At 40.9% G+C, this 12,512-nt stretch overlaps 1 protein-coding gene across 1 annotated transcript in view; it reads right to left on the reverse strand.

The window, feature by feature from the left end:
- Positions 1-6,741: 6,741 nt before the first annotated feature.
- lars2 (leucyl-tRNA synthetase 2, mitochondrial) overlaps positions 6,742-12,512 on the reverse strand; it is a 48,803-nt gene continuing 43,032 nt past the window's right edge. Inside the window, exons 20-21 of the mRNA XM_058084547.2 lie at positions 11,264-11,391; positions 6,742-8,956 (exon numbers count right to left, since the gene is read on the reverse strand). Of these exons, the coding sequence (XP_057940530.2) occupies positions 8,777-8,956; positions 11,264-11,391 (308 nt within the window). The 3' untranslated portion in view covers positions 6,742-8,776. The remainder of the gene's footprint in view (positions 8,957-11,263; positions 11,392-12,512) is intronic.

The raw sequence follows: 12,512 nt of genomic DNA on the forward strand, positions 1-12,512 counted from the left end.
ACACTGGATATCAAGTGTGCAAATGTGCAAAATGTCGGGAGAAAGAGTACCACAATGTACCCAGCATGCTTTGCGGCAGAAATATATGAATCCAACTGAGCAGCTGTGGGGGCATCCTCAAGCAAAAGGGAGGTTAGAAACTATTTAGAGTAGGAAATAATTATTCTGTACAGTAGATTCAATTTTAATTTCTATGGTATTGTTCTTTGAAAAGATCATTTTCAAAATGGCGGTGATGGGTGTATTCACTGTTGTTAGATACTGTATAGATGGGATAGGTCGTGTAAGCAGTGTGTGCATCCCATGCCGTGCAACATTTCACAGCATAGCATGGGCGTACGGGCGTGTTTGACTTGTGGTGGAGGTGAGCTATTTACAGCCCCCTTCTGTTTTGGTTGAGTGATGTCACACATTCCACGCCCCTGACCCCCCCCCCCCCCCCTCCTTTGCTTACTGAACCTTGCAAGTGTAATAGGTTTTAAAATTCCAGCTGATAGCAGGAAGGGGTGTGGTGGGCTGCATGCAGCTTTAATTAAAATTAACACAAGCTTTACACAGTATGTGTTTTTATGTGAAGCAAAAAGCATTACGCAACCTTAAAGATAGATCATTCATCACTTAGAAAGACATAAATCAAATAAATGCGTGTTATTCGTCAATCATTTATTGAGGGGATGAAGATGTATTATTCATTCATTCATATTTTACCGCTTATCCTCACAAGAGTTGTGAAGGGTGCTGGAGCCTATCCCAGTTGTCTTTGGGAAAAAGGCAGGGTACACCCTGGACTGGTGGGTGGGAACTGGTGAGTTACAGAAGCAAAGTCAAGTGCTAGACCCAAAAAAAATATCAGCCGGAGGATCGGATTGGTCCAAATTGTCCATAGGTATGAATGTGAGTGTGAATGGTTGTTTGTCTATATGTGCCCTGTGATTGGCTGGCGACCAGTCTCGCCCGAAGACAGCTGGGATTGGATACTTGGCCCAAATGAAGGTTGTTACTGGTGCCGAGTCCAACAAACAAAAAGTCATCGAAAATAGAGCTTCAGGTTGTGCAGGGGCGTCAAACGGCACCCAGTTATGCTTCAGATGTGGTAGTGTAGATGTATGTTATCCTCACGACGGTCGCGGGGGGTGCTGGAGCCTATCCCAGCTGTCTTCGGGCGAGTGGCGGGGTACACCCTGGACTGGTGGCCAGCCAATCACAGGGCACATATAGACAAACAACCATTCACACTCACATTCATACCTATGGACAATTTGGAGTCGCTAATTAACCTAGCATGTTTTTTGGAATGTGGGAGGAAACCGGAGTACCCGGAGAAAACCCACGCATGCACGGGGAGAACATGCAAACTCCACACAGGGGGTGGAATTGAACTCGGGTTTCCTAGCTGTGAGGCCTGCGCGCTAACCACTCAGTTGCCGATATATTAAAGGGGACTTATTATGCTATTTCCACTTTTCTGACATATAAATGCAAAAATTTAGGGATGACTCTGAACGAGTTTTTTCATACTTTGTGACATCACAGTGAGCTTTGTGAGACTGGCTCCATGACTTCCTTATATGGGCATGCATTAAAACAGATGGTTTTGGACATCCGAGGACATAAAGCTGGAATGGGTGCAGATTCTGGAAGATGTTGAAAGCTTTCTGTGCGGGTTATTGTGTGTAGCTGCTCTATAGGAAACCACAACTCAATACAAAGGGCCGAAAATGAGCATAATAGGTCTAATAGGTCTAATATACTACTAATAATATACTAATAATCAAAACTACAGTCTTGTGAATCTTTTGTACTCATAATATCATGACAGATCCCAAAATATTTTGTTTTCATTCTCGTAATCTAACTTTGTTCCAATGTCTATTCTTTGTTTTCTTTCTCATATTAAAACTTTTTTTTGTATTTTAGTTTTTTATATTAGTTGTCAATTGTGAAATTTGACTTTTTTCACATGATTGTCATTGCTATCTGTATTTATTTTTCAACAATATCAAAATACAGTAATAAAAAGTGTTTTATTTTAATGAGGGACACACTTTGGCTTTGTTCAAAATCCTTTCCTCCACAGGAAGACTTTCTTAACAGGAAATGAAGGCAATTTCATAATTCATCACGGACAATTCACGCTGTACATTTCAAGTACAAGCAGAAGTGAATGAGTCACACAGCACGATATATAGTGTTGTATGCTTAGTGACTCTAGTTGTCATGGCAACGGCTGTAAAACGGGTATATACATATTCCGCTGTACTTGGCATTGGAGCAATACTAAAATGAGCAATATCGTCATTCATATTCAGTATTAACGTGTAGAAAACACCTGACTGAGATGGACTTGAATGAAGCAAACAAGAAATTGAATGCAACACCACAGTCGCTTCCTGTTATTCTCTCTGCTTTTCCCGTCACCTGATAGCTCACAGATAGAGCTCGGAAATACGGATCCGTGAGGAATGTTGGGTTTCTTTTTTAATTCCCCATAACTTCCTAACCAAAACAAGTTGTCTGTATAATTTGCTGATACAGCACAAGGAGGAGACCATAAAAATAGAAGCACTTCCTCATAGAGGAGCTGCTGGCCGTTCCTGACGCCTGGCCACAAGGCAGCTATAAGTTCACCTACACGTATTGATTTCAAAATAAATAAAAGACCTCGGCTTGTGCAGGAAGTGCTTATAGTGTACATAATCATCTCGCTATTTAAAGACAAGCTTGTGGGAGTACAACCGAAGGCCAGTTCAACTCCCTGCGTCACATTTTGAAAAGCGCTAGTGAGTAACGCGCCGTGTGAGAGGCCTTGCGCCTTTAAAGTCTAAACATGGCAGTCTGCGGGTAAAAGCAGCGAGCGGAGACACCGAGCAGATCAGCTGTGATAAGGCAGGATCACGCCTGACTCAGCGGACGCTGAATGGAGAAGCGGCGGGTGGCGACGGGAATCTGAGCGATGAGCGGAATCCAAAGAGGCGCGTTCTGTGGTGTTTCTTGTGGCACCGTCGAGACAGCTTGATGACACGGGAAGAGGAGTTGATAAAGATGTTGACTTTTCACGTCGAACTTTGAGAACGTATCGCAGTTTGCTATACTTTTTGATTGCTGTGTTGTGGTTGACTACGGCCTATTGATAAAACGGTAACAGAAAATTACAATAGTTGAGGAACCAACCTACCGAACCCTAACCACTGCTCATTAGTTTTTCAGTAACTACTCTAAATTGGCACCTTAGTCATCAGTTCATCGGTAACCACTCTAAATCTGTGTACCTCAGTTTCTCAGCAACTACTCTAAATACAGTGAAGAAAATAAGTATTTGAACACCCTGCTATTTTGCTATTTCTCCCACTTAGAAATCATGGAGGGGTCTGAAATTTTCATCGTAGGTGCATGTCCACTGTGAGAGAGATAAACTAAAAAGAAAAATCCAGAAATCACAATGCATGATTTTTTAACAATTTATTTGTGTGATACAGCTGCAAATAAGTATTTGAACACCTGTGTATCATCTAGAATTCTGACCCTGAAAGACCTGTTAGTCTGCCCATTAGAAGTCCACCTGCACTCCATGTATCATCCTGAATCAGATGCACCTGTTTGAGGTCGTTAGCTGCATAAAGACACCTGTCGAAGACCAAAGAGCTGTCCAAAGACACCAGAGACAAAATTGTACACCTCCACAAGGCTGGAAAGGGCTACGGAGCAATTACCAAGCAGCTTGGTGAAAAAAGGTCCACTGTTGGAGCTATCATTAGAAAATGGAAGAAGCTAAACATGACGGTCAATCTCAATCGGAGTGGAGCCCCATGCAAGATATCACCTCGTGGGGTCTCAATGATTCTAAGAAAGGTGAGGAATCAGCCCAGAACTACACGACAGGACTTGGTCAATGACCTGAAAAGAGCTGGGACCACCGTTTCCAAGGTTACTGTAGGTAATACACTAAGACGTCATGATGTGAAATCATGCATGGCACGAAAGGTTCCCCTGCTTAAACCAGCACATGTCAAGGCCCGTCTTAAGTTTGCATATGACCATTTGGATGATACAGAGGAGTCATGGGAGAAAGTTTTATGGTCAGATGAGACCAAAATAGAACTTTTTGGTCATAATTCCAATAAGCGTGTTTGGAGGAAGAAGAATGAAGAGTACAATCCGAAGAACACCATCCCTACTGTGAAGCATGGGGGTGGTAGCATCATGCTTTGGGGGTGTTTTTCTGCACATGGGACAGGACGAGTGCACTGCATTAAAGAGAGGATGACTGGGGCCGTGTATTGTGAGATTTTGGGGAACAACCTCCTTCCCTCTGTCAGAGCATTGAAGATGGGTCGTGGCTGGGTCTTCCAACACGACAACGACCCGAAGCACACAGCCAGGAAAACCAAGGAGTGGCTCCGTAAGAAGCATATCAAGGTTCTAGCATGGCCCAGCCAGTCTCCAGACCTGAACCCAATCGAAAATCTTTGGAGGGAGCTCAAACTCCGTGTTTCTCAGCGACAGCCCAGAAACCTGACTGATCTAGAGAAGATCTGTGTGGAGGAGTGGGCCAAGATCCCTCCTGCAGTGTGTGCAAACCTGGTGAAAAACTACAGGAAACGTTTGACCTCTGTAATAGCAAACAAAGGCTACTGTACCAAATATTAACATTCATTTTCTCAGGTGTTCAAATACTTATTAGCAGCTGTATCACACAAATAAATTGTTAAAAAATCATGCATTGTGATTTCTGGATTTTTCTTTTTAGTTTATCTCTCTCACAGTGGACATGCACCTACGATGAAAATTTCAGACCCCTCCATGATTTCTAAGTGGGAGAAATAGCAAAATAGCAGGGTGTTCAAATACTTATTTTCTTCACTGTAGGTGCCTCAGTCACGAGTTCCACATGAGTTCCTCAGTAACTACAAATTTGTGCCTTAGTCACTAGTTCCTCTGTAACTACTCTAATGTATGCACCTTAGTTCCTAAGTAATTACTCCAAATATGTGCTTTAGTCATTAGTTCCTCAATAACTACTCTAAATGTATGTGCCTTAGTTCCTCAGTAACTACACTAAATCTGTGCTTCAGTCATGAGTTACTCGGTCACTACTCTAAATCTATGTACCTCAGTTTCTCAGCTACTCTAAATAGGTGCCTTAGTCATGGGTTCCTCATTAGTTCCTCTGTAACTACTCTAATTTATGTACCTTAGTTCCTCAGTAACTAGTATAAATCGGTGCCTTTGTCATTAGTTCCTCGGTAACTACTCTAAATCTATGTACCTCAGTTTCTCAGCTACTCTAAATAGGTACCTTAGTCATGGGTTCCTCATTAGTTCCTCTGTAACTACTCTAATTTATGTACCTTAGTTCCAACTAGTATAAATCGGTGCCTTTGTCATTAGTTCCTCAACAACTACTCTAAATGTATGTGCCTTAGTTCCTCAGTAACTACTCTAAATCTGTGCCTTAGCGATTAGTTCCTCAATAACTACTCTAAATATATGTGCCTTAGTTCCTCAGTAACTACTCTAAATTTGTGCCTTAGTCATTAGTTCCTTGGTAACTACTCTAAATCTATGTACCTCAGTTTCTCAGCAACTACTATAAATAGGTGCCTTAGTCATTAGTTCCTCTGTAACTACTCTAATGTATGCACCTTAGTTCCTAAGTAACTACTCCATATATGTGCCTTAGTCATTAGTTCCTCAATAACTACTCTAAATGTATGTGCCTTAGTTCTTCAGTAACCACTATAAATCTGTGCCTTCGTCATTGGTTCCTCGGTAACTACTCAAAATCTATGTACCCCAGTTTCTCAGCAATTACTCTAAATAGGTGCCTTAGTCATTAGTTCCTCAGTAACTACTCTAATTTATGTACCTTAGTTCCTCAGTAGCAACTCCAAATATGTGCCTTAGTCATTAGTTCCTCAATAACTACTCTAAATGTATGTGCCTTAGTCCCTCAGTAACTACTCTAAATCTGTGCCTTAGTTATTAGTTCTTTATTAGTTCTTCATTGACTACTCTGATTTTATGTGCTGCGGTTCGTCAGTAACTACTCTAAATTTGTGTCGTAGTCATTCGTTTATCATCTTTTATCATTATTTGCATCTTGCGACTTGTTTAATATTGATTATTATTAAGTGGTTAATATAAAATTAAACCATAAAAGTAAAAAAAATGCAGAAAAAATGGGAAAACAAATAGACTTTTGATACTCATAATTAATAAGTAAATGTAAATATGTGTATTGTTAGCCCTTTTATGAAATACAACACATCCAAGTGGCCCCTAGTAGCCTATTCATTGACTTGTCTGTATGCGGCCCTCAGTTGTGGAGTCCTTCTTTACCGCTCTCACAATGTTTCTGTCATGAACTGCTGATGTGTTCCCTGCTCTGCCTGTTTGACATGTTACTTAGTACACCACTACTTTATTTCTTCTTCAGGACATTCCAAATGGTTGGAGCGGCTATGACCAATGTTTACCGAATGGTTCCGATTGATTTTCTGTCTTCTCTCAAATTGCTTGTTTTTCACCCAAAGACAGCTCTCCGCTTTTCATGTTGTTCTCGCCTCTAGATGCAGTCCACACGGACAAAACCTATCCTAACCTATCTGAAAATGAGTGGAGACACTCAGTGCTATTTATTGACCCAGTAAGAACGTAATAGGAAACACCTGAGCAACAAAACACACCTGTCAGTCACATGATCCAATGCTTTTTTTTGCTCACCTGAAAAATATGACAAAAGGTCCCATCCTCCAAGTTCTGATTTGTCGTCAAGGTTCCGGTACTTCTGGAGGGTATTGTGTAGTCAGCATCATGAGACTTGATGACTTCCTCTCAAGCAAGTCTGAGCTTTTTGTCCTGTCGCTCACACACATATACACACTTTTTACACAGAGTCCAACCCATAGTGTACAATGTTAAATGTCTAATATTACCTCAAAAAAGGGGGTCAATCACAGCCCCCCCACCACATTCTGGACGGTGCAATTTATACAAACCAGCAAGCAGAAGTTTTAAGGGCCCTTAAAGGGGCAGTGCAAATTTGTTATTGTGTTATATTTTTCAAACAACCACGTGTTAAAAGACACTTAAGGACATAATTTCCATCCCGGTAACGTCTACATCGCAGGAATGTTCCAAGTGTGTCATAGCGAGCCTCTCCTCCAGAGAATACAAGACCGTTGAGGTACTCTGGAGCATATTTTGCGAGAGTTTTCTTCTCCCTCCAGACTGTTTACTTTCTCGCTGTAGAAACTCCAAATCAATTCGTCTTGCCTTTAAACATAACTTAAGTTAGGAAAAATGTCGTTCTTTACTTTACTCAAGCTGTTGTATCGCCTCTAAAATCCCAGGGGGAGACCCACCTCACACTTTGAAAAAAAAAAAAAAATACCTGATGTAAACAACTGCACTGCCTTTATTTAGTCGGAACATATTTCCATATGGAACACAATGTCCTACGGTCTTTTGCTACCTTCTTCTATCACTTCCAGTTAAAAGATACCCACCCATTCATCAAATAAAAACTCACTTTAACGGAAAATGTAACTTCAGGGGCCTTTTAGTTATCACTTACATTAAAATTAGCATAATACTTACTAATGATACATTTACCTTACTCATGATACATGATGTTGACTTGTTTGCTTGTTAAGTAAAACACGATTATTACGTTATTACTAGGGGTGTCACAAGATCTCTCGAGATTTAAACGTGACAAACTGTGTCATGGCAGTAGGCCTGGGATGATAATAAATTGATTAATTAATCACACAATTTTTCGTTCATTCATTCATTTTCTACTGAGGGTCGAGGGGGTGCTGGAGCCTATCCCAGCTGTCTTCGGGCAAAAGGCAGGGGTATACCCTGGACTGGTGGCCATGCAGCCAATCACAGGGCACATATAGACAAACAACCATTCACACTCACATTCATACCTATGGACAATTTGGAGTCGCTAATTCACCTAGCATGTTTTTTTGGAATGTGGGAGGAAACCGGAGTACCTGGAGAAAACCCACGCATGCACAGGGAGAAAACAAAAAACTCCACACAGAGATGGCCGAGTGTGGAATTGAACTCGGGTCTGCGCGCTAACCACTCGTCCGCCGTGCAGCACTATTTTATTAACATTTTATTGTAATTATGACAAAAAAAGTTACATCTGTTCTCTTAAAATTGTTGGTGCTCTGTCACAGTAATTTCCATTTCTGGTTCTATGGTTATCATCACACATTTCCTGTTATAGTCATCACTGGTACCCATAAAAAAACCTTGATATGGTCAAGAAGCATGATTGTTTGATACTTTTTGTTTGACTTTTTTGTTGTAGTTGAACCCCGGTCTCCTAGCTGTGAGGTCTGCGTGCTAACCACTCAACCACTGTGCTGTCCCCACATAATTTTTTTTTTTTTTTTACAAATTTTGCCGGCTTCAATGAATTGCCATGTACATGCATGTCTGGTTTTCCTTGCCTCCAAACAGACAGGGAGAGAGTTCACTCTGTGCATTGTTTTGGTGCATCTTTTGCATAGAAAAACGGCATGAACAGAGTGAGCCCTTCTGTCATTCATACAGTCTCTTTGTCTCAGTTCATAGACCTAATCGCTTATATCTTCGGAGCCATGATTTGAGCCTTACGCAAGACTCGCATTAACTTAAACAGTCAAATTCGTCAAGTATGGATATCGGATGTTGGCATATTGATACTACAGCTGTAGATATACAACAGCCACACTAGCAAACCGTCACCCAAGTAGTGCTGAAAGGTCAAAGGTCACTCCCCAAGAAGGAAATTAATGAGGGCAGTCCGTGGCGAGAGGATGACTCTCTTGACGCTCGCCTCTCTGAGGACTTTCTGTCCGAGTGGGCTCTCCATGACCAGCTTCTCCACCTTCTCGGAGTCTTTAGACACCTGCAAAGGCACCGTCACCCTCCCGCAGGCTTTGTTGTTAATCTGGGAAGGGGGCAATCCAAAGACAAATCAAAATGTTAGGGTTCAAACTATAGCGAAAATGCTTACGCTTTGGCATAAAAATAAACTTTTCCCTTTCCACACATGCGGTGGAGCCACAGAAGCTGTCGTTAGTGGTAGTTATGGGAAGTGTGCTTAGGGTTATAGGTTTAGAAGCAAGTGTACACAATGAAGGGGAACGTCAAGACTTCCTGTGTGTGTGTGATGGCGTCTTTGGAAGCGGTTAGAAGCAGTGGCATGTGCATGTGTGTGTGTGTGAGGCCACTCCGGCACGGTGTCCCCCACGGGACAAACGTGATTAGAGGAGAACGGATAAGGAAGCCCACAACAGAGAGCCCCTGTGAGTCAACTCATCATCAGCCAGCCCTGTGAGCTCAAATATATTTACTGCACAGACGAGCACACACGGGGAGGCAAACACACACACACACACACAAGCAATAAAAATACGTCAAGGCGTATTTTTTTCAAGTAAAACACAAACAGCTGTCAAACCACCGCGAGCGTACACATATTTACATCATTTCTGTCTTGTCTCTTGAGTTATCCAAAGTCATGGTGTAAAAGTGGTGCAATTTACAGTTTCTAAACAAACACAGAATAAAAGTTGCTGTTCAAACAATCGCTATGTGCGCACACAGTTCATTTGCAAGTGTGAAAATTGTCAATAATTGTCAATAATTGCAAAATACAAGGATGAAGAGTCTTGAACCAGTCATGATGTGCTATATATATCACTATATTGACACTTACTATGGTACCCGTTATGTAATTTATGTAAAAATTAAATTAAATTAAATTAAATTAAATTAAATTAAATTAAATTAAATTAAATTAAATTAAATTAAATTAAATTAAATTAAATTAAATTAAATTAAATTAAATTAAATTAAATTAAATCAAACTATATTAGGAAAGCAGGAAGTGAACAAATGTAACAGTTACTGATTGTAAAAGTACCAGATGGAGGGGTAGGATTTAATAAGCTTTGCTTCTTCCTACTCCTTTTGGACATGTGGAACTGTGAACTGATTATGGGATGCATTCAATTGTAATCTGATGCATGTTCAAATTAAATAAAACCATTACCATAATTCATGGTGTTATATTTGTTTAAAAAAATGTTTTTGATAATAGGGCTGCACGGTGGGAAGTGGTTAGCGCACAGGCCTCACAGCTAGGAGACCGGAGTTCAATTCCAACCTCGGCCATTTCTGTGTGGAGTTTGCATGTTCTCCCCGTGCATGCGTGGGTTTACAATGGTTTCCTCCCACATTCCAAAAACATGCTAGGTTAATTGACGCCTCCAAATTGTCCATAGGTATGAATGTGAGTGTGAATGGTTGTTTGTCTATATGTGCCCTGTGATTGGCTGGCCACCAGTCCAGGGTGTACCCCGCCTCTCGACCGAAGACAGTTGGGATAGGCTCCAGCACCCCCCTCGACCCTCGACCAATGAATGAATGTATGTGTCAATTGGGCATCGTCAAAGGGTGAGTAATTTTACTTTATTGTAGTTGTATTAAAGAGTTATTACAATGTTTTAAGTTTGATTCTGGAACAAATGATCACTTTACATTGCCATCCTACAGGGAAATTACTTTTGAATGAGGCAAACTTGAGCAGACTGTGCTCAGGAGCAAAGTATCAAATGATCATGTTTGCTATAATCCCATCATGTCACAAGAAAAATGAAAACAGATGAATGAGCAGTTTAAAGTGTAAAGTGTGTGTCAGCTAAGCCACACTTATTTTCTTATTATTTGATGAGATAACACTTAATCAGTGCCACAGTGGAGAAATGTGCAGGAAATGCCTATGAAAGCAATCAAAACGCAAACAAAAACACTCAATTTGAAAGACATACAAGAGACATTGAACGCCATGCTGTATGTAAATCAGGCATAAATCATTAGTCGTATGCTAGACTTTTAATTATTGAGCCACTGGACTGTTTTAGTTTCAAGCACGACTCGACTTGCAGACGCATAAATTGCACACACGCTCTCAGACATGCACACTACTAACTAATCATAGGCTCTCTTCAAAATTACAGAGCACGGATGTATTCATGGAGTATGACTTTAAGAGTTGAAAAGCGTCTGGATTAAAGAACAAATGTTCAATCACGAATGTTAACAAAGAAAGACCCGCCTTAATCTCCAGCATGAAAACAATTACGAGACGGCTTTTAGTTAGGCAATTATCCGTTTTGTCTTTTGTAAACAAGATCGAAAGTGACGTTTATGGGTTGTCTGAGGGTGTGTGTTCATGTGTGTGTGAGCCTACCAGTACGGAAATCTCTACAAAGTCAGGGGTCTCCAGGTACTCGGGATCCGCAGTGGGCCAGGACTGTGACAGGACGTCTCCGCCCCGCTGGAGAGTGCTGCTGATGGGGTTGTTCACCTTGCAAAGACCTGCGTATCAGGAGGAAAGTCAGGAGAATAAAGATGAAAATGGCATACACAATCATAATTCACATTCATAATCAGCTAACATTGCACAACCTATTCATAAACAATGCAGATTGAAGACTTACCAGAAATTGGGTGGGTTCTAGAGATGAATCTAATTTAATTATTAGAACTTTTATTGAAAATGTTGATCAGAAATCGAAGAACACAGATATTTTTCTCAGCATTTGCTAGCAGTCCCAAACATAATTTACACAATTCTCATATGTTGGTTTGTCGAAAAAAAATAAAGCCACTTTTTTCCCCCTGGTTTTGTGTATGGCGCAGTTTGGTATCAAACATGTTGGTAAACATAATGGTGACACCAGCTTTCCTACTGTACCACCAACTAAAGCACTTTTGTTTATTTTTATGTCCAAACAATTTTGTGCAATTAACAAAAATTATTAAGGTGATGTTTTTGTTGACATAACATGGCAATAATAATGTGTGAAACTGGTTAAAGGGGACCTATTATGTTAATTTTTCAGCCCTTTGTATTAGAGTTGTAGACTCCTATAGAGCAGCTACACACAATAACCAGAACAGAAAGTGTTCTAGTGCTTCCGGAATCTGCACCTATTCAGCTGTATTTCGTGATTACAATAACGGTCTGTTTTAATGTATTCCACCCATGGCCCGCCTCCAGGCACACCCCCTCTCCCTCAAACTCCCGAGTGCGTAGAAAAAGTTATTTTTATTTCTTAATTTATTTCAGATATGCATACTATGTTACATTATTATTATTACACTTACAATATCTATTTATAGTTCTGGTTTGTGCCGCTAACTTTATCACCAGCCATCATCACCATTAATGATGGCGGCGGTGACCAGTATATGTTCTTTAAAGCTGTGTGCAGAAATTGTGTACGTGTGCTGTCGACAATGAAGGGATGTTGATGGGCTCCACACGTGAGGCCCCCCCCCCCAAAAAAAATGAGGCTCCGTCTTCCTTCCTGCTGTTTGTTTTCTACCCCTGAGCCAAGAGATCACAGCGTGGCTTTCGTTAGCCGGACCAAAAACTGTATGACAGCTAACTGGATGGAGTGTTTTAGAAAGCTGGTTAAATCACACTTGGGCAG

This window comes from Doryrhamphus excisus, linkage group LG17 (genome assembly GCF_037039965.1).
Source record: "Doryrhamphus excisus strain RoL-2023G ecotype Guam linkage group LG17, RoL_Dexc_Guam_v1.1, whole genome shotgun sequence".
Classification (NCBI taxonomy): Eukaryota; Metazoa; Chordata; class Actinopteri; order Syngnathiformes; family Syngnathidae; genus Doryrhamphus; species Doryrhamphus excisus.